The sequence below is a fragment of the Pseudochaenichthys georgianus genome, chromosome 14 (assembly GCF_902827115.2).
Source record: "Pseudochaenichthys georgianus chromosome 14, fPseGeo1.2, whole genome shotgun sequence".
Classification (NCBI taxonomy): Eukaryota; Metazoa; Chordata; class Actinopteri; order Perciformes; family Channichthyidae; genus Pseudochaenichthys; species Pseudochaenichthys georgianus.
In genome coordinates, this window is record NC_047516.1 from 11,607,900 (window position 1) to 11,634,168 (window position 26,269).

The window sequence follows — 26,269 nt, forward strand, 5'->3', positions numbered from 1 at the left end:
TCTAAGGCCTTTGTGTTTTTGCTTGCTAATTAAAGTACAGCCAAAAACACAAGTTTATTTAGGTCCACTTATTTTTTAAATCTGACATAAACCATATGTTACCCTTGCATCAGGAACCACAGTGCCACTTTTGGCTTTGACTCAACTGCTGAGTACTTGTCTGCTCACGCTTCCTTACACACACACACACACACACACACACACACACACACACACACACACACACACACACACACACACACACACACACACACACACACACACACACACACACACACACACACACACACACACACACACACACACACACACACACACACACACACACACACACACACACACACATGCCTAACCCTAACCCTAACCCTTACCCTTAACCTTACCCTTACCCTAACCCTAATCCTAAACCTAACCAAGTCTTCACCCTAAAATTAATGATTCCCCTTATGGGGACCTCCATATGGGGACCTCCATAAGGGAAGCCAGTCCCCACACGTGACTATGTAAACAGATTTAGGTCCCCACAAGTATAGTAATGCTAGACCACACACACACACACGCGCGCGCGCACACGCACACGCACCTTACCACTTCAGCGCTAGTTTAGCCGTCTTTATCGGTCACTTGTGCAGGCTCCACCATGGCAGAGCGTAGGGGAAACTGGGACAAGGCAGAGGACGACCTGCCGGTTTACCTCGCCCGGCCTGGCACGGCTGACCAGGTGCCCCGGCAGAAATACGGAGGCTTGTTTTGCAATATTGAGGGCGCATTTGAGAGTAAAACCATTGACTTTGATGCCCTGAGCGTCGGCCAGAGGGGGTCCCGCACCCCGAGGACCGCCCGACGGGAGACCGGTCAGGAGGCGCGGAGCCCGGACAGTGACAGGAAGATCTCCCCTGTGGAGGAAAGCCCCGCAGCCAGCAAGCAGGGAGGGAAACACTCACCTCGGGTTGAGTTCAGTACCAATGGCAGTAATGAAGTGCTGCAGAACCTGGGGGATGAAAAGGTAAGAAAGTTTTTGCGTGAATGGCAACAGACATGACGCAGCATGTGTCAATGACAGGAGTGGTTTCTGAAGTGTGTATCACTGTTAGTATGCTTATTTTCTCATCCTGTACCCTTTTCTTCGTTGTTGCTGCAAAACATATTCCATATGAATTATAAAACAATACTATGAAGATAATAAAAAATGGAGACTGTAGAGTATGTATACTTAAAACATTTTTGCAATCGCAGCCCTAGCACATCCACCTTTTTAAAGCCTGTAATACCGTATACGGCTAGATATATGCTTAATGCATTTTATGAACTGATGAGATACTAAATTGTTATTTGTAAATTTGTCACAACTCACACACCGCCCCATCACTATATTACATCAAAATACTGATGGATAAAAATAAATCTGAAAAACAGCATTTTGGAATAAATTCAGCCCCTTAACAGTTCATCATCATACATGTATAATGTATATACATTGCAACCCAAAGAGTATGAACAAAAGATTCAAACAGCTACAAGTGGAGCTGAAGTGTTGTTCACACATTTTGGGATGTGTCACTATAGGCCAATTAAAGCAAGAAGCCACACATATGAACAAGTGATATCATCATAAGGTACTGAGAGAAATCATAGTAGTATACATTCTAATTAGTAGTTTATTGCAATGTGCACACATATGATTGCTAGTAATACTTATCCAATGCAATAGGTAAATATGAGCATTTCCTTTCTCTAAAAAAAAAATACACTTCTAAAATGCGTCTGGCGGCTAACAACCTGGTGCTGCCGAAGAAATCTATTAAAAGTTAAACCCATGCCACAAACCTTCTACTTAATTATAAAGAGCATTACAACATTTGTATAATATGTTGCATACAACAAACTGTTTTTTAAATGTTTTTGAACAATTTTGAAGGAAAAGTTGCAAAACGATACTGAACTGATTTAGGGCAGCAAAGTTGGAAATGTTGATACACTTAATTATTTACGTACAAAAAAGCTATACCATATAACTTATTCAACCTGATCTCACCAGAATGCGTGACTCCACCACGACTCCTTAACACCACAATGCGTGGTGGAGTCACGAACTTTGTTACATTTGCTGTCGGCACCACGCAAACAACCCCAATGTAAAGTGAATGAGGCTCCTTTGTCGTGGTGCACACACGCATTTCTACAACGTGCATTGTGTGTAATGCAACTGTTATTTTTATTAAATTAGTTAGTTTTTAAGGAAGGCCAGAGCTGCAGCTGTGTCAAATAGATTGTTCCCTTCAGTTAACGTTATTTAAAAGATAATGATCATGTCCCCTGTATTGTATTCTTTACGAGCGTCCATTCCCATTGGATAACGGAGAATTTTACACCCGGAAGTAAGTAGCCTATTCTCCTTACTGTCGATTGATTTTACAGTGATATCTGCACTACTCATCGACTAAAAAACACCAAATTGTCCTTGTTAATTACACAACATTGATTGGTTTGAATTGTGTACAATGCTTTTGTATTTTCCCCCTTCGATTCGGAGAAACAAATATATTTTCGGAGTTTTTGGACGGCAGAAGACACTACACTACCCAGAATCCTCAGCTATCGTTTGGGACTACACCATGTGCTTAGCTTGACAAACCCCGTGATCAGTCCTCAACCTCTGTGATTGGATGCGCGACGTTTACACAGAGCGTCCAAAAGGACTTTGAAATGGAATGAAACCCATCTACGGCACACTATTCAAAACAGGAATCGAACGTGTCCTACCCCCCTCCCCCCCTTAGGTCACAGGCTCCTCCAACAGTGCTACGCAATAAAACAGATGCACAGAAAAAATAGTGAAATAGTGCAATAAGAGTCTATATACAAGTGATTGGAATATGATATATTAGATAAATAATTTCTAAGTAGCAGCCAGATGAATGTTATTTCTAAGTTCAGGTGTTTAATAGTCTTCTGGCCTGTGGGATGAAGCTGTCTCTATATCTGGTGGTTTTAGTCCGAATGCTGTGGTACCGCCTGCCAGACTGCAGCAGACAGAACCGTTTGTGGCTGGGGTGATGGTGGTCTTTTATAATCCTGAGGGCTTTCTTTAAGGTTAACCTGGTATTTTTAATCCACTACATTTATTTTAGTTACTTTACAGATTTGGATTAATGATGTGAAATATAAACAACCCTTAAATCAGACTTTAGTTACACCTGAATGAAATTCAGTGAAGGTGATTGTCAAGTGCCAACAATCAGGCGAGATATTTGATAGTTGGTGCTTGAGAAGACTAAATATTTATCTGCAGATCCGTTTAAAGCATATTCATTACTCGTTATTCTCTAATACTTCATTAAAGACTGTATATAATTGCTATTTTGCACATCCCTTTCAAGATTTCAAGATTTTCTAAGGTTTATTGACATATCATATACACAACAGTGTAGTTATGCAATGAATGAACAACTTGGGTCACAGGTTCATCAACAGTGCATTACAAGACATCTATCAATGTGTGTATACTTCCACCATTACACTGTCGTATTCTGCACGTTTCTTTAATTAAAGCCTTATTAGTTAGCACATCCTCCTATCAGGCACTAAACTGTTTTACTCTAGATATCATTTGAGTATCTTCTTGATATTTTCTATTCTATATTTATATAATTGACCTTCTACTTTCCCACTATTTTGTATGTACTCTTAATATTTGAATGTTTTCATAAAATATAACACATTCAAAAGTGCGTTACAAAAATGAAAGACATTAAGAAAAAGGCATTTTAAACAGTCAATCTTCCTGCATTACAATTACTCTAAACGTGTAATAACGTGCTTTAACCAGTAGGTGGTTTGGGTTAAAAGCTATGGTTAAAAGCATAGGTTAAAAGGCTGTCAAGTGTACAGTGTTAACAAAATAAAATATACTGCTGTTTCCGGTTTAGTTTACGACGAATATTATTTTGTTATTGTTTTGATATTTGTAACACAAAAGCCATGGAAAAAACCCATAGCAACCAAAAAAAGATGGTCTTAACATGACCCAGTCGTCTAGTAGTTAATAAAAAACAATAATATCAAAACAAAATATTACTACTAACTTTATTGTGAAATTAAAACAGAACGGTAAAAGAATAGTTTCCGGTGTATTCTGATGCCCGATCTCTGTAGATAAATAAAGAACTAAGACAGATGTGTAATATTTAATGCAGCCAAACCATTTATTACAATGCATTCATGTGATGACTATCAAAGAGTAAAGCAAGCACTGCTGAATAAAGTATGATTTTCTCTTTTACGAAACGTTTTTTTTCATATGGAATGCAGTTGGAGGTCAACCAATCAAAGAACTTGAGGACTGATCACGGGGTTCATGGTGTAGTCCCAAACGATAGCTGAGGATTCTGGGTAGTGTAGTGTCTTCTGCCGTCCAAAAAACTCCGAAAAAATATTTGTTTCTCCGAATCGAAGGGGGAAAATACAAAAGCATTGCACACAATTCAAACCAATCAATGTTGTGTAATTAACAAGGACAATTTGGTGTTTTTTAGTCGATGAGTAGTGCAGATATCACTGTAAAATCAATCGACAGTAAGGAGAATAGGCTACTTACTTCCGGGTGTAAAATTCTCCGTTATCCAATGGGAATGGACGCTCGTAATACAAGACATGATCATTATCTTTTAAATAACGTTAACTAAAGGGAACAATCTATTTGACACAGCTGAAGCTCTGGCCTTCCTTAAAAACAAACTAATTTAATAAAATGAACAGTTGCATTACACACAATGCACGTTGTAGAAATGCGTGTGTGCACCACGACAAAGGAGCCTCATTCACTTTACATTGGGGTTGTTTGCGTGGTGCCGACAAGCAAATGTAACAAAGTTCGTGACTCCACCACGCATTGTGGTGTTAAGGGGTCGTGGTGGAGTCACGCATTCTGGTGAGATCAGGTTGAACTTATTAGTATGCCACCTGTTTTGATTAATTATATTCACATAGGGATACACTTTATTTTGCCTGAGGGTGAATTTGTCCTGGGCACAGTGTTTGAATCCATTGCCTTACTTAAAAAACATCACTCAAACTGAACATTAAAGACATTTACATCGTGAATCTTTAAACCTTGTGCATTTATTGCACTATTCACTGGGATGATTTTATTTGTATGTGTTGTCAAGCTGGCACACTAAATATTTACTACACCGGCTGCTAAATGATATTTGTGTTGAGCAGGAACGTTTTCTCTTCTAATGCCAGAGTGAGATCACTTTCTGGGCACAGAAAGATGATGATTCATGTCTCTCTTTCTCTCCCTCTGGCTCTGACACACACAAACACACTCACAGTTTTGGCTCAGAGAGAAAAGACGACATTAGACAAAGTGAGGATAATTACAAGTTAGTCATTGGGCTGGCCACACATAAATCCTGTACTCATTTTATCACATGAATGGAGCTAATATATTTTTTATAAATAACAGGAAAGAGTTAAATATATTTGAATTATCTGACGTATTACAGATTGTATTTATTTAAAGGCAGCTGAATCTATAATTTCGAAAAACCTACAAAAAGGTGAAACATTATATCAAATACATATACCATCATTATAACTAACACCCTATATTTCAAAGCCCACTTTGTGTTTCTACAACCTTTTGCTTTATCCAAGTCTAATATTAGAACAAAAATGTCTGCTGCTGTTTCTGCTGTCGACAAGATTTATTAGGAGACTGTATGAAAATAGTTGTTAATTTGTGCAAAATAAGCCTTAACTGGCATAGTCTATCATGATCTAAACTGTTTAAAAGATTTTTTTAAGTATGTACTGTACTGTAGGCATCTTCAAAATGGCATGGAACAAATGTCCCCCCTCATGTGGCCTGACAGTGAACTGCAAAACTGTGACTCCTGACTCCTGAGGGACAGATGATTCAGCAGAATCAACAGTTTTTTGCTTTGTATTAAAAGTGTTTGAGAACATCAGACTGACAACAGAGTCAGGACATGCTTTCTCTTCTGACTGTCTGGATGTTCGTCATGGCTAACCTGAAATAGTTTATGCAAACTAATCAAACGCTGACTGATGTCTGACCCTCATAGTGTTCCAAGCTTCAAGATGATTTTAATGAATTCAACATGATTTTACATCATAAGGCTGCAGTCTTTTTAAAAGCCTGTTAATTGTTAGGGTTCATATGGGAATATTTGTTGGCTTTGTTATATAATAAAAATTGGTTTCCTGTCCGGTAAGGTAATTAGTGCAATCAGCTGCTCTAATGGTGTGAAGAATGGGGAGTGGGTAGCCAGATGTCCGGATGCCCCCCCCCCCCCCTCCTTTGTTATCCTGCGGGGTGGCGGTCAGACTGGGAGGAGCAGAAAAATCGATAATACTATCGTGTAATATTGGAAAAACCTGCGTTTAACCAGTAAAACAAAGAGTGGTTGTTGAGCTGCATTATGGGATATGTAGGCTACAGGGACAAAGGATATCTATGCTTCAGTGTTGAGTATAAGGAACACTTTAATTGCTTACCCATGTATAGGGTTAGGGTTAGGGTTAGGGTTAGGGTTAGGGTTAGGGTTGCTCTTTCAATTCAACCAGAGCAGAGAAAGTAATTGCATAATGTAAAATTCAAAAACATCCTATTGCTCGCTGTTCATGCTAATGTGATTAGTTAATGATGTAATTCAATGTGATCGCTGGTTATTTAAGGGAATGAGTACCTTTTCCTCTGGGGACATCAGGGTGCTGAGTCTGCTGGCGCCGTTATGATGACCTGACAGTGTTTTCTGCATCGTTGATCTGTCTGCGCCCTGTCTGTCTATCTGTGTCAGCTGCTTAATGTGGGCTGCAGCGGTAGCAGGTCTGCAATCTTGAAGTGTGTTGTTAATGCATTCTCAAAGTCCTGTGAATGCTGAGGTAATGCCTTACTAACTCCCCGCCGTAAAAGGACATGTCAGTATGCAGTTGTCATCTTGCAGCCAAATGCAGGAGGAAAACACGGGTTATTAAGCCATATTGAAAAATAATATTGAATCTCCTCCTAACATTTGTAATTGATTATGCACACACACTTAAAGCATTGCCACAAGTACATATTTGATCAAATGACGGACAAATCATGAAACGTTTCTGTTTTGATTTGAGGCCTTAGCCCTATATTTGTGAATATATTATCATAATGTTAAACTATAAGGTCAAATACGCTGCATCCTGAAAGTAACACAGATTTATTTAGTGTTTGTTGAATGTTTGTAACTGATAATGATTTCTGAAATATATGCATCTGATAAATACGGTTGGTTTTTACTTCAAAATGTACAAAATAAATCATTAGCTTACACATAAATCAACTATACTTGCTAAACTTATGTTGTTTATATTTTGCTTAAAAACCTTGAAATGTATGAAATTAATTAGCGTATCTAAGTGATGGTAGTACACAAGACTAACACACACACACACGCACGTGCACACACACACACACACACACACACACACACACACACACACACACACACACACACACACACACACACACACACACACACACACACACAGGCAGGCAGGCAGGCACACCCTGAGTCACGTGCGTGTCTTGAACCTCATTATGTGTGCATTAGTGCTGAGAGAAGGAGTGGTGGGGCAAATGACTAGAGTGAAGGGGGGGTCCACTTTAGGTCCAAACAATAGAGACACATGGCTGGGTGGGGACATGCAGTGTGTGTGGTGAGTAGACATGTGGGGTGTGTAATGCGGTGGGCAGGCTCTGTGACAGCTGCTACACCATTTCTGCCCCTCCTTTATGTTCAGAAAAACTAAATCTGTAGGTAATCATTTGTAAAAATGAATTTATCAATTGAATTATTGCAAACATTTTACAATTTCAAAATCCCTTTAAGACATAAATGTAGTCATTTATTGTCCGTCTTATTATACACAGCCTATTCATTCAGTACCTGACTTAATATAGTAATTTTATAAATAATTCCACCTACTCAATAACTAGAATGATGATGGTGATTTACTGCAGAGTTTAGAGAGTCCTGCTTGTGGTACTTCCTATGAACATAGTGCAAATTCTCTTCTAACACATCTTTATTTATTCTATTCTGATTAATTAACTCCTTAAGGGCTTTCACACTGATGAACTTATAAAGAATAGAGCACACACTGGTAAATGTAAACCTTAGTTCAGATACAAAATTGCAGATGATGTCACATATATGTGCAAGAAAAATGTGTGACAGCCCAGTAATGCAGACAACTGGATGCAGACTGTTGAGCAGCTGCTCCACTGCGCCCTCCAGTGGAAAGATTGTGACACAGCTTCTCCCCAATTGATCATTTGAGGGAGGGGCCGGTGACTGAAGAACAGACGCTCCAATAGCACTCTGCGAGGCACTTTACATCGCACTTACACAGGGGCGACCATTCCCTGCAGCATCCGAAGAGGGGGAATACCGTTTTTCAAAGCTTGATTTTGAAGGTGGAATCGGACGAAACATGTCTTACCAAGGAAAAAAGAACATCCCAAAGATCACAGTGAGTAAAAGCGCTTATTTATGCTTCATTAAATGGCACACTTTAAACCCATCTGCTGCAAATCACTGCGTTTCAGTGTCTCGCGCTGCCGTTTCACAGCGATGTATCATAAACATAAATACAGCTACCAGCACGACTCGGGTCTTGACATTTTAATTTTTATTGTCAGACTTGACCGCATGAATCCGCAGGAAAAAATACGCACCGTGAAATGGCACGAGTGGCTGCCATAGTGACAGGCAGGCGGAGAGATGAGGCGTTTCCTTAAAGGTGTCCTGCATCTTCTTTGTTGAGAGGATCCATGCGTGGGGCCGAGCCGGCTCGCCCATAAAAACCCTTGTAGTGTTTGTGCAGTGACTTCTGTGCATAGCTGTTAATTATGCAGTAGGCCTATACAGTTGGGTGGCATGTCATTAATGTGCATATTGCATTATTGTGGAACTACATTAATTATATCCCACCTACATCCCAATTACATTTTCACAGAAAAAAGACAAGGTTGATATAAAGATTATCATTATGTATTATTTCCTTAATCCTGCTGTAGCCTTTTTGACAAAAATGTGTTTCACATTTAAGGAGATTGTTTAGGGCCTTACATGCATGGGAGACAATTGATCAGTAATGGGACTATCATTTTCAGTTAGCTTCTCTGCCATTCTGATGTTTTATGTTTTTAGTGATGTACTGAAGTATTCTTATAATAGACTTCATTAGCCTTATTATACTCTCCTGTAGCTATGAGCTGGCAAACAAAGACACACACATGGGTTGTGCGAAATTACTTTGCAATTCTTGGGCTTCAGATAACTGTTTCCACAAAGTGTCCTATTTATTTTAATGAAAATAACTAAACGTGTTCCACCTACAGACAAGGCCTACTGTTCATATTGCACGCTGGTGCAGAGGAGAGTGAGAGGAGAAAAAAATTCACGCCCATTTGCAATGAGCTGGGATAAGCTGGCCTTGTGATGGGGCGCTTGTATTTCTGCATCATGGGAAGAAGGGATATTCAAACTGGAGGCAGAGCATCAGGTTGAATATGCAGGTTGGTGTAACACAGCCAGCCGGGAGCTGGTGTGTGTTACAACTGCGGAGAAACCTCTCCCTCTCTCCTCTCTCTCTCTCTCTGTGTGTGTGTGCGTGTGTCATGCATGCCTTCCAGTTTCATTGTTGCAGCACAGGCTGCAGTCTGGGGTGTGTTGCCTGGATGTGGGAGACAGCCTTTGTCTCGCCTCCTCAGCTGATATTACACCAAAGGGGGTGTTTTTGGTAAAACCTGGGTAGCTTGAGCCTGTAGAGGTCCTGCATCTATATTCTGAGAACAGTATCTGTATATCATTAGTCTTAAAGTAGGCCATGGCCCTATAACATGCTAAAGTGGGCCAGATTTTTCCATGGCAGGTTTTACACAGTCATTAGGGATGGACATTTTAACAACCCCCTACAGAGGTTGCTTTTTTTCTCAAGCCTTCCTTTATGGTAGAATTGAAGGATGGTTACATGCAAATGGCATGCAATTTAGGCCAACACTCCCATATTCACAGAGTGAGGGATGCTGCAGCAGAAAGAAATAGGCTCACCACGAAAAGATAATGTGAACTCGCCATAGATATTTGGATATATACCTGTGTACTGTGGCAAAAACCAGAAAAGAGACATTTGTAATATGAGGGAATGATGTTTGATGGCCTTGGGATACATGCCTCTGGTTACAGAAGTAAAAAACGTCAGTACATTTTGTCCTGGTCTTATTTAGTTTTGGCTGTTTGGGTGTCCCTGTACTTGTTGTACTATCACTTAAATACAGATAAAAAAAAAGATATCAGTGGGGAGATTGTTGTAAGATTTACTTCATTCCTTTATAACCAACATGTGAATTAGACTGCAATTTAGCTGTTACCAAATACGAAGTATCTCATTGATGAGCAGCGATAAAGCGGCTTAACATTGACCGCTCAGTGCAGAGGGAACTATTTCATTGGCTTTCAAACATGATCTGATGACAGAGGCCATTTTATTTTGGCTTTACCAACTAAATCAGTATTTTCCCATCATATCATTGTATCCCGTATTTTTCCTACGAGTTATAATCCTTGACATAATTCCTTGTTGAGTTTATGATACCTGTGGACTGGTTTCTAATGGTCATGGCAAGTGTGTTTAAATAGACATACAAATAGCAGATTGCTCTCTTATCATCACATTTGGAGGACTTATCATCCACCTGGAGTTACTAAAAAATACACCATAATAACTATATCATGGGTGTGCCCAACGAACTGAAAGGATTAGGAACGTTGGTTCAGTAATAAAGACAGCAATGTCATAAACATTACTTAAATTACAACATCACCAACTGTTGTCTTCTACATCACATTGAGTATGTGCATTAATCCTCTCTGTAAATCCCTTGTGCGTCAAAACGCAATTTGAATCCTGCGCAGGAATGCAGTCTCTGCCACTAACAGTGAAAACCACTATATAAAGAAGCAAAACCAGAATAGAGAGAATGCTGCTTGCTCCATCACTGGAAATCAGATATAGTATTTCTTTATTCATGTTAAATTCAACAAGATACCAGTATGTATTGCAATACACCCCAGTAAGTAAAACAGTGGTGGTGTTATAACCTATTTACACTGCACCAACAACCTAATATCTGCTCATAACCCCGCTCCCCAGATTTTCCTTCTGTATTTCCATGCCTGCCCGTTCTATTCCAGCTGTTTCCTTACATCTGCTCTCTGCCAGTGGCTCTGTCAGATTTCTAGGCGTGGTTCCTCCTTTCCCTCATAGCCACTCGCAGCAGCCTCGGTGTTGTTCCAGGCCAGTACATGTCATCAGTAATCCCTCCAGCTGGAAAGAGCATCTGCGGGCATGAAACAGTGCCGGCAGACGGCGGCTCTGCACGGGAAATGAAACCGGTTCCCCCTGTTGAATCACCACAAAACAGAGCCCCGCCACACCACAGTGTGGCATTACCACGTCGCGCGGTGCAGCAAAGTGGGCTTGAGTGCAAACAAAATACCCCGTGGCTGTCCAGGCGTTGCCGTGCGACTCACCATGGCGACCAACATACAGTTGCGATGGCAGGAAAATACAACCTCTGTTTGTTTGGTTGTGTGGGGATGTGATCTGACACACATTTCAGTCACACTCACACACTTCTCCGGGAGTTTATAATTCAACCTGGCTGGCTCAATCAGATCCATATGGAGTTTTCGTTTTCATGTTGCCATGGTAACATGGTTAAAACTATACTCTAGCCCTATCACATGAACAACAACATTCCAGACAAGCAGGATTTTTATATGACCCCGGCTGGCTGGCCTCCAAAGAATAATTTAGATTGATAAGCCTCATTGTTTTCACTTTTCCAGAATGTGAAAAAAAACCTTGTGCAGTTTTGGGTAAAGAGTAAATATTTTTGCTCGCTAGGCAACAGGCCTGAAGCAAAGCAACTGGTGCACATTCAGGATGACTTCCCTCTTCCACTGGTCCGCCGTCTGCCTCCCCACGGCTCTCCCCACGGCTCTCCCCACCCACACAAGGGTCTCGGTCAGAGCTCATGGAGGTTCTCTAAACCCCTGTTTCGTAGACACACACTTTTACAGGACTGCTTATTAAGCACTGAGGAGTGGCTACTTATAATTTGCATCATAGTTTATGAGCTTCTCTCTCCAGTCTGGTTGGAGTGGAAAAAAGTTGTCAGCATTCAGTAGTCGTACAAGAATAACATCCTGTCTTCTATTTTAGATTATTGGCTTTTGTAGCAGAAAATGACAGCTTCCTGTGCAGCGAGAGTTGTTTTCTTTTTGGTTCTTTGTTCTCCCTAAGTGTTGAAAGACATAATTTTTTCTTCCACCAGTCCCGTATTCTCCTTTGTTGTGAGACATTTATAAGACGAGGTGGTCAGCAGTAGAGGGATCAGAAGCAGAAAGTGAAAATACTTTTTTCCAATAAGTTTATATTTTAAAATGCATCAGAGGGGTAAAGCAGGTGGCAGCACACACTTTACTAAACCACTTAGATGTAAAGTGTCATTAAATATTAACGACACACGCTAGCTTTTATAAGCATTTGTGATTAACCTCAGTTGGGATGACTGCGTGACGTGTGTTAAAGCTAATCCTCAGACTGTCCGAATTTGACAAAACACCAAATCCTCTCTCCTTACCCGGCGCCAACAAACTGTCACCCACGCACACCCATGGAAAGGAAGATAAGTAAGAAACAATTGTGATGGATAGAGCCATAACAGTCTGCGTAAAGTTACTGTTTTACATTGTTTTCCCCGAACACACATACATACATTAGTTTAGTGTTTATTACCCATACAAAATATAACAACACAAAAACCCCTCTTGAGCTGTCTCAATGCTGCATTTATTTTCCATGCTACCACCATTCAGGTGGAACAAAGGCACGATTGCATTATAATTCAATTGGAAGGTGCAAACGAAATGTTTCACTTTATAACTCGGCTTCATAGCACAAATGTAGAGTTTGTCCCAGGTGGATATTTGTTTGTACAGCTGGTACACAACATATTTGTATAGATATGCACAGAGCAAAACAGCAACACACAGCGACAACACAGACCTTTGAAGAGAAATTAGAGAGACTGAAGGAAAGTAAAAGACTCAAAGTTCATAGTGAGTCCTTAGTCTACTGCCACACAGACACTCAACAACACATCTGTTGTTAGATAGCCGACTAGCGACTTACCTACTGCTAATGCCTGTACATTCGATATATTGGCTGTTTTTGGCAAACAAACACAGCACAAACTACAATGACCTCATTGTGCTTCTCATCATGGGAGTTTATTTCTCCCTTCCAAAAACTGGGCGCTGTTACAGCGACATGATTGATAGAAGAGGACATTGTCATTGACCATGGTAGGTCAGAGCAAATCAGGATCAACATCTTGTGGGAATATTCTATCCCGTTAGCTTATAGCAATCTTTGTGTTGTAGAATACTACACAGTGTACAAACTATTAAAATGAAGTTTTTTAGAAAGAAAAATATGTCAGCTCTTCATTTGACCTTGATATGCTATTTGGCAATACACAACCATCTTCCTGATGTTAATGTAGGAGCTCAACTGGTTGAAATCAATGTCCAAGTAGGATGAAGGAGAAAGAGTGGACAACAATTAACTGAAATCAATATCTATTAGGGTTAAATGGCTAGAGACCATGGTCAGATCATGCATTTGCCACATCCTGTATACACGTAAGAATGCAACATTACAAAACAAAGTAGAATATCATTTTTGCCATTACATTTTCATTGCCAACATTAGGGCTGAAACTATTGAGGTAACTCCAAAAACCGCATGATATCACCATGAATTTAACTTCCAAAACTCAAGTTGAGAGGGTTTCCTGGTGGTATGATTTCCAACACATGCACAGGAAGACCCATTTTACTATGTGTCATATCCCTGATTTTATTTTATTTATAGTCGAAATAAGGCTGAAATGCTGACCTATCATTTTCAGAAGAAATTACATAATCGTGAATACATTATGAAACAATAAACAGTCTCTTGGCACATATTAATAATTAAACCATGGTAAATTGGGGAAAAGCATGCTGTCACTTGTTATATTATCTAATAAATGTTGGAAGTGTAACATTTTGCTGTTTGTGGTCAAATTCCATGAACACTCGGACAATTAGCAGCCTTTTTGTCATAGATTCATGGAAAAGCCACAATTGAAATGTTCAGTCTGTATATAGTGATATATTTATGAAGTGAGATAAAGTAGGGATAATGAAAAAAACTCCTCTTAGATTATGTGTCTTTGAAAAGCTTGACAGTTTGGTGCCGCATACTGCCTTGACAAATACTACTAACACTTCAATTTAAGTTAAGTGTTAAGTGTTTTTGAAATGTCTCGACATCTAGTTTTCAACTGACTGGCAAAACTCACGTCTGGTATCACAGTCATAACATTTCATTATTCATGTCACTGTCGGATGCTCTAATTGAGAAAAACTTAAATCAGCAGAGTGACAGATGCTGGGATGTAATGGAAATGGAAAGCTATTGATTGTCAAATGATTGTCTTCTCTTGCATGCTGTCATGGGCTAGCGGGGAGAGTAGGCACAAATGGACAAAGTGTGCTTGTGTGTGTGTGTGTGTGTGTGTGTGTGTGTGTGTGTGTGTGTGTGACGTGTGTGTGTGTGTGTGTGTGTGTGTGTGTGTGTGTGTGTGTGTGAGAGAGTGTGAGGGAGAGAAAATGCAGAGGCACTTGAGTTAGGCACCCATGCATGAGGGCACACCCCCTTGCTGCAGTACATCAGAAACACATCTTTACATGTCTGATGCCAGTAATCCATCTCTTGATTTTTTTTCTGAAAAACATTTAAAATTTACAATTATTAAATAACACAGAGAAAAGCAACAATTCAACAAATCTTCGAAACTGGCAACAGTGGACATTAGGTATCTTTACTTGGTTTATTTATTAATTTCTAAACTTAACTAATTAATAATTCATTTCCAAGTATTGGCACTTATAATTTTAAATACTGACTTATTTTTGTATCCAAAGGGTTTATTTTATTCAGTCAGACTTCAACATCTATAAGTGTTTCCCTAAAAGAGATGAAGTCAGGCGAATGCACTCCATATTCAAATCCAAAAACTGGATTATAAAGAAATAATCTCTGAGATTCTGTAATAGGCGACCGTTTCAGGGCTCTACAGTATGATCTCTGCTGTGCTCCAGCCACTGATGACTGTGCGTTGTAATGTGTTGCTTCAGGGTGTGGTTTCCAGGGAAAGCTAGGCTCTGTTTCATACTACTCCATCACCATCTCTATCACACACACACTAACACAGAGACACCAGAATACACACACACATGGTGTATGATTATGAGCTCAGCAGATATCATTACATTTGAATCATTACAAAACCATATTGTGCTTTTTCTTCCAGTTTCTGTTGTTTGAGGGAGTGGCTGCAGTTTGTTATAGTGATGAAACAGCGGTTGCAAAGCCAGGCTGTAAATCACTGCACACATGTGCTGTTGGGAAAATATGGAAGTGTGTCCCTCTTAGCAGGGTGCAACCTGAGCCCTGCTGTCTCAGAGTCTGTACATGTATTACAGAGACTATTGTCAGTGAATAACAATATTATTTAAAAAAACGAGTTATTCCATAAAGGTGGACTTACATTTCAGACAGACGTTTGTTTCTCCATAATGAAGCAAGTTTAATTTTGCTTTGAATGAATTGTCTTCTTTATATGTGCAGATCATAGATATTCTTCATATTGGGCTCTAAAGAAAGATTCGACTGTAAACCAAAAAGCATTTAACTCAAAATGACGTGACAGAGATTTTCTACGGTTAATTGTTTGGTTTAGGAGATATAAAAGACGGAAAAAAACAAAAGATCAAAAGCTTTAGGTGACGTCTTCAAGTATCTTTTTTTGGCCTAACCCTATCCTATTACCCAAAGCAAATCAGCTTGAGTCGATTACTGAATCGATTAATGGACATAATGGTTTAATCTCTAGACACTTTTGTCCTCTGAATTATTATTTTATCTTCACGTTGAACCAACCCTCTATATCTGCATCCCTTCTCATCGTTCAACAGCCTGAGGGAGCTGTCCAACCAGTCAGTAATACCGGCCGCCCAGCCTCCCCTCCTCTTTAGTCTGTCTTCCTGCAGTCAACACGTCGTCATGACAACGCCCTGCTAGAGTCAGCCCTTGGTGCAGCAGCAGAAGATTCGATGTCTGACTGTGTGGCGTCATGACTACGCCCATATCACACCACATTACGAAATGTTAGGTTGAAAAGCCGATCAGATGTGACAACGTTTTGTAGTTTAATTTTAGCGCTGCAAACACACTCAGTGATAGAGATTGCTCTTTTCTAATGCAGATTATAAAATATCCTGCTTCATAAAATAATGAATTTTGGCGAATGCATTTGTCTGTTGGATAAAAGGATCGGATATAGAAAATGACATCCATGGCACAGTTGTTGCATAACTAAATCAGGATATACTTGGTTAAGATGTTAATCCATGATCAGTCCTTAAAAGCAGCTTCAGTTTCCTTCCAACAGCAAAATGTCATCCTGCCAAATGTTATCACCATGAAGGACCCAGGTCATTTTACTGCAGAATGTAGGTTAAAGTTGAAGCTGCACGGTCTATCTTTATGAATACCTTCTCCTGAAATTAGATGTAATACTCATAATTCCATCAGTAAATATTGTATAGTTGTCCAAATAATCGATATATTATTTTTTATTGGAATAAAACTAATGATTTACACCCCTGAAAACAACTATAAGTCACTGCATTGGTTATAGACATACTACACATTGTCTGTTGTGGAACCGAGCTTGATGGGGCAATGCTTTTATTTGATAGACTCTCTACACAACAATGTAGGAGAATGTCGAAGCAAATACGGGTCACTTGCAGGGGGGCATCAAATCACGTTACTGCACAAGACCAGTGGGAGCCGGACAGGCAGACCCTCAGGGTTCATAGCTCAACTGTACATGGTGTGTTTACATGGGACAAGACTGAGACACATGTCTCTTCCTAGATATGAATGAGTTAGACATGGTTCATCTCTTCAAGCTGGCAAAAAGGACATAATCTAGCAACAGAGAAATGGAAAAGCTCTGAATTATCAACAGAAATTATCTGGTTTAGTAGACTGTCCTCTAATTAGACTCGCTCACTTGAAAGTGTCTAAGCCAAACTCAGTCTATCTCATTGATTTAAAATATTTGTGTTTCTTCTTGTCCCTCCCCAATCTTTCCTCTACAGAGCGAGAGGCTTCTGGTCAAAGGAGGGAGGATCGTGAATGATGACCAGTCCTTCCATGCCGATATCTACATGGAAGATGGCATCATTAAGTGAGTCCTCCTTTCCACTCTGCCTTTATTCATTCCCATTTTCTTTCATCCCCCCACTCACTATGAGGTTCTTGATCTGTTTTCTACCTTTCATTCAAGTTATTTGGAATGTAATTGTTACTTCCGTCATTTAGCTGTTTCCTTCTTATGAGAATGCAGATTGTGGTTGAAAATGTTTTAACGTACACAAAATCCTTATTGTCCAGTTTGAGTTTTCCAAAATCAATCAAAACATTTGAGGAGATTTGGGACATCAATAGCAGTTCAAGTAAACAGCTTTCCAACATCTTTACAATCACAGTTTATTTTAATTTGTCAGTAAATTAACCACAGAAAGTATTTATTAAAAAAAACCAACCTAAATGTAGCAGTCTAATAACTCCCCCAGCAGAATCCGTGATCTGGAGACTTTAATGAATAAATGCATGAGCACAAGCTGCTTGATCATGCACTCTATGTCCTGCACTCCTTTTTCCATTGGGTCAAAGACATGGTGACAACAGCCAGTCTAGTCCACAATTCCATGTGCTAATATGAGCCTGTCTTCGTCCCACCAGACAAGGCGAGGGTAGTGTGGGTGAATTCCTCTCTGTGTCTCCCTCACTCTCATTCCCCCCAGTTATTTTCTCACTTAATTATCCAGCTATAGGGCTTTTGTCCCCTGCTTCCCCTTAGTCAGGCAGCTCAGGGAGAGACACCCATGGAGGGCCTGGTGTTGCATAATAATCACCCAGATGCCTGCTAGACCATTGGGCTGTTGGCAAACTCACAGAGGCTTTGGCTTGTTCCCGCCTCTCTGTCCGTCTAGCACGTCCCCTCTATGAAATACAAAAAACAGGATTTTGTTTAGCAGGGGTGAAATGTTGATGGGACAATGTGCTGTGTCAAGCATGGCCAATGTTTGGGGTCAGTCATAGTGAACACATTTTGAAAGTCATTTTGTGACATCCCAGATTCAGATTAAATGAATTCTCTTTGCATAGCACCAACAGTGATAGGATAAGACAAAACATATATTTTAAAGGTCCCCTATTATACTATTTTTCATCAATATATTATAGTTCTCAGATATATACAGAACATGTCTCTGAAGTTTTTGGCTCAAAATAGCAAACAGATCGTTCATTGCAGCATCCCATAAACCCCTCTGTTTCAGCCCTGTTTCAAAAGTGCTGATTCTCTGTCTGTTACTTTAGATGAAAATAAGGAGCCACGCCCCTCTGCGAGATATTTGGTTAAAAAGAACACAATGGTGCTCTAGGTCTAGGAGGAGATTCAGGTGATAAGGTGGGCAGGTGTTACCTTGGTTGGTTATTGGCTAATGGTAACAAGCCAAAACATCGTTATGAAATCATAAAGTGGCCAAAATCTGATCAGCTCATTTTCAGAGTTTTTATATAAATGGATCAGGAGAAAAAGAGAGCGAAACTTTTTTCCTGAAACGTTCAGAATCTCTTAATGCATTAAAATGCGGACACACATTTATGTATAAAAGACATGAAAAGTGGATTTTGCATATAGGTGACCTTTAAACTTTATTTTGTGGATGCAACATCCTATCATCCAATAATTGTGACACCATCCTTTTTGTTCCACAGGCAGATCGGCGACAACCTGATCGTGCCTGGTGGGGTGAAGACCATCGAGGCCAACGGAAAGATGGTGATCCCTGGTGGCATTGACATCCACACCCACTTCCAGATGCCGTACCGTGGAACCACAACCGTGGATGACTTTGCTCAGGGATCCAAGGCTGCTCTTGCCGGTGGCACCACCATGATCGGTAAGCGCTGTAGGAAACTGTTGTGCCCACAAAAAGTTAAAGGTTAGATAGAGACTGGAGCTAAAAAGAAGAACAAAAAGAGAAGGAGGGCCGGGACCAGAACAAAGGACGAGAGAGGGGAAGCGATTTTGGTCCGCTTTTGGGCAGCTTTTCAAAAGAGGACCACACAAAAGACTGACTATAAGGGGGTAGGATCAGGAGGGGGGGGGGGGGCGGCTAGATTGAAACACTGCTCCCAGGGAAATACAGCACCAGTGTCTGCATGCTTCTTGTCTTTGTACAGCATGGGGGTGTATGTATGTTTCATGTAGCTAACAGACCAGACGCTATCACGGCTAACAGCTGCTAGGCCCCACAGTCTGATTCATACTATCAACTTATTTTGAGCCGGCTGCTGCTCTGCTGCTTGTCTGGCAGTGCGTCGCTGTGTTTAAACGGACACATTCACTAACAGACGTGCTACTGTAGTAAGCCCTTTTCAGGGGCTCCATTCATTTAGCGATTATATTCCAGGGGGTGATGAGCGATAGAGAAAGTGAAGACTGTGTTTTGTATCCGCCTGTGTGTATTGTATACTTACGTCTGTCATCACCATCAAATTATGTTGTGTTTGTGTGACGGTGAACAAAAAACGCCAGTGTTTTTTTTTAACTGCCGTTTCTAGCTTTACCCTATTAACATGCAAAGGCCAGATAAGGAGATTGGCCCATCTTTAATAAGATAAAGATGGCAGTCAGCTGGTGAGCCAGCGGGCCGTTTTATTTTTTTTACGAGTCAAATTAAGAGGGATTTTGTGCACAATGATACTGTTGTGCTCCATGGGGATAAACCTTCAATGAATGATTTAATTTAAAACCGACAAAAGATGTTATAAAAATAAACAACACTGACATTTATAGAATAAAACCTGTATTCACTGTATTTTTAATATACACAGTAAATTATTAAAATGTTCACACATTATAAACTTTTTTCTTGTACTTTATGTGTTGTTATTGTAATCTTATGTGCTTGAGCATATTTCTTATCAATCATTTTGATCTTCTGTGAAGAATTGTCTTTGAATCTGTGACGGATAAGAGTTGTAATCAATTTAAGTTCTATATCTATTAAACTATTGTAATAAAAATGTCAGGCGGTAGGTTTGTTCTTGGAGGATTATTAGTTTTAAAGTGTTCACTTAATCCTACTGCAATAGACCAAAACTGTAACACAAGAACTCCCATATGTTTCAGAAACCAAAAGAGTGGGTGGTCCCGTTGGAAAAAATCCACTTAACTTGTGTGCCAAATTCTAATCTAACAAAAAATGATCATGGTGACATAACAAAAACAAAAGTCTAAAAGTATCCACAGTTGGAGCCACCCCACATTTGTCAAGGACACCAGCACCCAGACAAAGATGATGAAAATGTAATGTGACATCTGACAAGGTCAACCCCAATGGCTGAGCGCTGCAGGAACACACAGCTGATTATGCAAGATAAACAATCCAGGAATAAAGTAGAAACACAAGCAAAGACAAATCCTGACAACACCCTGTCACAAATGACATTCCCCACCCCACTCTATCACGTGTTTACCATGAATTCAATTTCACCTGCTTCTCTCCTCTCCACTTCCATCACACCCCCCCCCCCCCCCCCCCCCCCCTCCTCCAGTGGACCACGTAATCCCAGATCCCGGTTGCAGCCTGATGGAGGCCTATGACCAGTGGAGGCAGTGGGCCGATGAGAAGTCCTGCTGTGACTACGCTCTCCACGTAGACATCACCCACTGGAACGACAGCGTGAAGCAGGAAGTGGAAAGCCTCATCAAGGAGAAGGGTAGGGTGTGATGGTGTACCTTAACATCTGCGTATCAGTTTTATATCCACCTTTCAACTTTTCAGGTAGCATTTTTCTCATGTTTGTTTCTATGTGTTGATTTCTTTGGTACAGGTGTGAACTCTTTCCAGGTCTACATGGCTTACAAGGACTACTACCAGATGAGCAACAGTGAGGTAAAATAGGCTACTTGATGTATTTTTTGTTTAAGATATTATATATTAAAGATGGGCACAAAATCCAAAGGTCTTCTTTTGTGAATAAAAGCACAACATACAACAATTAGAGGCTTCTACACTCAGATTTAGTTGTACGACAAAATTCCTTTTTGGTTTCAATAAAACTCTCACTTGCAGCTCAGCAAGGAAACAGTCAGTAAAGACACACAGCAGACTAATTTTGGAAGATGTCCTCTTAATTTAGCTATGTAAGGGAGCTGAAGCCCTAACATTAAACATGGAACACGTGGAACAAAGAGTTTGTTCTAGTGTTATTAATGGATCTCTTCATGGACAGCATGAACAGGGAAATTATTACAGCGTCCAAAATCTCTTTAAAAGTAGATAAACCGTTCATATAAGTATTTTTTAAGACAGACCTATGAAATCCTTTACTTTAACATCTTCAGTTAAGTGTTTATGTTCACTTCAGCATTTGAGGCTGCACCAGAAATCCAAAACATGGGTTCACATTATCTTGGTTTCCCCCTTATCCTTTTTAAGTAATCCAATAAGAGCAATTGAGAAGGAAAGACTGCATAGTCAGGAAGCATGAAAACATAGCAATAGCTTAACACAGTGTCTAAAAAGTGTGTAATAATGACCTTTAGTTTGTGTCCACCATAATACACAATATGTCCAGCTTAGTGCAAAGTTAAAGAAAAACATGAATAATTGTTCTCCCTTCAAACACACTGTCCTTACTGTATGTAACTCGTAGCCTGTGACGCTTGTGAGTTCGAATACTGTATGTTCATACTGTAATCTAGCTGGAAAATGTAGAAAAACAAAGTCCAGACGGTGTGAGGGAAGACTCTTCGTGTTTCTCATGCAGCCATAGCTAATTTGATCGTTTAGTGGCGCGCATTAGGTAACTGAAACAGTCCAGCTTGAAAAACTGATGTCATGCAGCTCACTAAAAACTGTGGCGGAGAAACATTACAGCAACTGCAGCTCATCCCACATGAGTTTCACCTTTTCTAGAGACCACACACAGTCATTACAGCGTGTCATGGACATCATGTTAATTGTGCGCTTACTTACTTGATATAGTGGATTGAAGGGTGACCCCCAGAAAGAAAAGGAGTGTCTTATTATTGTGTAAACAGCCAGGCAGGATTTGAATAGTGTCACTGTACATTTTAACTTTTTCTCTGTTTTTTCTCCAGCTTTATGATATCTTTTCCTTCTTGGCTGAGAGGGGAGGCATTGCTGAGGTCCATGCTGAAAATGGCGAGATCATCGCTGAGGTAAACATAAAGATAAATACACAGACAGATACAGCTCCTCCTCCCATTTCTCCCCTACTATAACCCTCTCTTTAATTACTAAACTGATGTCCAACTCAGTGATCTGTTTTGATTTAGTTCACTTGAGTTCACCTTTCTGGCTGAGCATTATCTCCACCACCTACACAGACTAAACACACTGCCACTGATGAGAGGGGGAATATGATTTCTGCAGGACAGTAATGTGTGGGTGTAGTTTACACAGGGCTCTGCTTTGGACAAATGAAAGTGAATGAACCGTAATAGTTGGTGGATTGAGAGGGTTGGTTATAGTCAGAGTTCCAGACCATGCCTGGATTCTGTCACTGGGTGTGCATTTGTGTGTGTTGGCTCGGATTCATCCCAAATCCCAGATCTCCTATCCAGTCTTAAACTAGGATGTTGTGGGAGTCTGATTTACATCAGCTTTAAAACCAAAATTGTCTAAATACCCAGATTATGTCATGACCTGATTTTTAAGATAAAGAAGCCTTGTTGAAACCTATGTGCGATAAATAATGTTAGTGCTGGCACAGAGGACATGTTGTAACCAAGTTACAATCACCATGGATACATGCGGAAAACATTGACAACGTTTCTGAAAGTACAGTTCCTCTCAGGATCATCAGATGCACGCTTTAAGAAATCTCTGACTTTCGCTACACTTTCTCCATGAGTTTACACAACTCTAGTACCATTATTTTTAACCAGCGTTCTATTTTTATAACTATGGCTTTTACAATTGGTCATGCTTACTTTCTTTAGAAATTCGAAAAATGTAGAGGGAGTTATTGTGGGCAAACAGTTAAATACAACTGAAGAAGGGGTGTCATTATAAGAGGTTGAAAATACCGTCATTTACTTTCTGGCAAAGCGTGTCATTGTGAAGCGTCCATGAGGACCTGACCGTTTTTTAAAGGTAGATAAACAGTCAGGTTCCCACAGTCCTCTGTGTGTGGCCTGATGTAGATGATAAGACTGTTGCTCATATCTTTCACACAGGCAAGGAATAGAAAAAACTTCATAATATTTTGGAGTGTGACCAAGACAAATCAGCCCGAGGACTGAAACCGCTGAACAATAAAAAAAACATTACCGATGAGCTAACAGCCTCCTTTGTGCTTGTTTTTTCAACAGGAGCAGGCCCGCATGCTGCAGATGGGAATCACTGGACCGGAGGGACACGTGTTGAGCAGGCCAGAAGAGGTACGATTCCCACGCTGTATACATCTTTGCACTAATACAAATAAATGATTGTTATGATTGAAATAGTCAAGTTGGAATTGATACTTATCCTTACCATTCTTTTTTAGATATCACACTCACATTGTCCATGATACCGTTCTTGGACTTGCCTTCACACACATTGTTTTAATTTCACACATGTGGTTTAGGGAGAAAATGTTCTGGTTTCTCCCAATTCTTGCAGCTTATGTTCCTTTAACAAACAGTGACATAAAAGCCACGTTCTTATCTCAGCAGCTCGTCTGCCTTTAAGTAGACTGGGTTTAGTAGTTTAGTGGAGTCTTAGGAACAAACATCTTCGGAAGTGAGCCGAGACCAAGATGGATTAGTGTTTTCTCTGTGTTCGGTTTAGTTTTATGTTATTGCTAATTGGACCCAGGTTGAGGTTGTGGTCTAGAACACAATAACACAAGTGTGGGGCATTAAGGAAACCCTCTCAACATCTGTATCTGTAATCATTGGCCCTCTACTGGCAGCTTCTTCACCATTTTATGTTGGATGTTCTTGCTCAATCACAAATAATATAAGATATAATTGGACATCTGAGACATCTAATATTAACAATACATTACCCCAAAACAATTAAGCATGATGCATTACGACCTCAACTAAGATTGTCTTTGCAGTTGTTTCCTAATATAACAGACTTAAACTGATTTTAACTCAATGTAAATAAATCCCTAGCCTCTCCAATTTGATGTTAACATTATAAGCTTCCACTTTCATTTTTGACTCCAACAATAGATTGTCTGCTGAGGTTAACATATTTGAACTATTTTTGTAAACCACATATCCTGTCCTTTCTGTAGCTGGAGGCAGAGGCGGTGTTTCGTGCCATCACCATCGCCAGCCAGACCAACTGCCCTCTCTACGTTACCCGCGTCATGAGCAAAAGTGCTGCTGACATCATCTCACAGGCCCGGAAAAGAGGTAAACATCAACTTTAAATGTCAACACACATTGCAAAACATATCTAAACCCGGTGTTTATATCCAAATGTGATAATCTAAAAATTATACTTTACTTTCTTGTTTTATTTAGCATGATATTTACATCCATGTTTTGTAGAAAGTTACTTTACTCATACCATGTGAACGACATCATCACTAACAGCAGATTAGGCAATACAAATTGGAAAATGAAGGAGCACATGTGAGAAGCCCTTAGTTCAGTGTATATTGCTTAATGCTGATCATCATTTCCGATTTATATTTGGGTATTGGCCATGTTATTTTGTGACAGCGGTGCTTTATTCCATTGTGTATTTCAGTAAATCACTAATAGAGTAGTGTTCATCTATCTCCAAATAATTTTCAATGCACGTTTCCCCTTAAAATCAAACAAAACCATCCATCCTTCCATACCTTCTCATGAATTGTTTTACATCATGTATTTCTTGTATTGTACAGCTTAAATGATGTGAAATATTGGCAGTCCAATCAATTAAAAAACATAAAGAAGCTTCTCTTTAAAATAATATAAATCTAAAAAAAGGACATTCAGTCTGCTCATTGGTTTCTGTCTTTCTGTCTGATTTCTGAGACATTTGGAATTCTTCCCTTATTAGATGATTTTACTATCCTTCCTGAAGCTGCTGAGATACACAGAGCTTGGCTCTGTTTGACATCATGAAAAAAGATGCTATTCTCAGTGGAATTTTCAGATGTGTCATTCAAGTCTTTTTTAGTGGTTGAGCTGTCACACAGGCCATTCCTCACAGCCCCAGGAAAGAGCAGAGGTGAACCGAGAAGCTGCCTGGCTCTGAGGGTTGTGAAATATACAATATTTGAGAATGGAACAGGAAAGCGTGAGAGGGAAGAGAAGAAGAATGTGTGTTTGGATGTCTTTGGCGAAAGGCCACATGAGGTTTTAACAGGCTGACCTTAGAACGACTTGAAGTCATGACATGTACACCCTTTATGGGCTCGACTCCTTTGTTTGAAACTTTTCCAAAGCATGTTTCCTTACATTTAAACCAGAAAGGACATCAGCAAGGTGTGAGAGCAAAAGGCAATGCAGAAACACAAAGATGTTAGTGACAGGAATCCAACCGACACTCATTCATCGAAGACCAAGCTTGACCACAAGAGAATATACAAAGGGAAATCTGTATATTGAAAGATGATGTTTGACTTTTTAGAAAGGCATGGTTTATCTCCTGCAAACCCAATTTCACACACTTTGAATTTGATACTTTGAACACATTTGACCGTTATCACTTTTCCAGGAAATGTTGTGTTTGGGGAGCCAATCACAGCCAGCCTGGGGACTGATGGGACACATTACTGGAGCAAGAACTGGGCCAAGGCGGCTTCTTTTGTAACATCACCTCCTCTTAGCCCTGATCCCACCACTCCAGACTATCTGAACACAATGCTGTCCAGGTGCGTATCACAGCTGCTCTTGCTAAAATCTTTTAGCAAGAGCCATATTGGAATATGTTCATACTTGTTCTGTTTGTTCTGTCTATGCTAAAGTAAATGA

At 40.0% G+C, this 26,269-nt stretch overlaps 1 protein-coding gene across 4 annotated transcripts in view; it reads left to right on the forward strand.

Annotated features, from left to right (window-relative positions):
• Window positions 1-640: 640 nt before the first annotated feature.
• The window catches only part of dpysl3 (dihydropyrimidinase like 3), a 36,674-nt gene continuing 11,045 nt past the window's right edge, over window positions 641-26,269 (forward strand). For 2 of the 4 annotated variants that reach the window (XM_034098958.1, XM_034098959.1), the window contains exons 1-9: window positions 641-1,006; window positions 17,358-17,446; window positions 19,045-19,229; window positions 20,890-21,054; window positions 21,169-21,230; window positions 22,442-22,522; window positions 23,678-23,746; window positions 24,595-24,715; window positions 26,013-26,169. In XM_034098958.1, coding sequence (XP_033954849.1) covers window positions 641-1,006; window positions 17,358-17,446; window positions 19,045-19,229; window positions 20,890-21,054; window positions 21,169-21,230; window positions 22,442-22,522; window positions 23,678-23,746; window positions 24,595-24,715; window positions 26,013-26,169 — 1,295 coding nt within the window. Of the gene's footprint in view, window positions 1,007-8,361; window positions 8,539-17,357; window positions 17,447-19,044; window positions 19,230-20,889; window positions 21,055-21,168; window positions 21,231-22,441; window positions 22,523-23,677; window positions 23,747-24,594; window positions 24,716-26,012; window positions 26,170-26,269 lie in introns of those variants that run through there. The other 2 variants (XM_034098956.2, XM_034098957.2) reach the window with 2 other exon arrangements.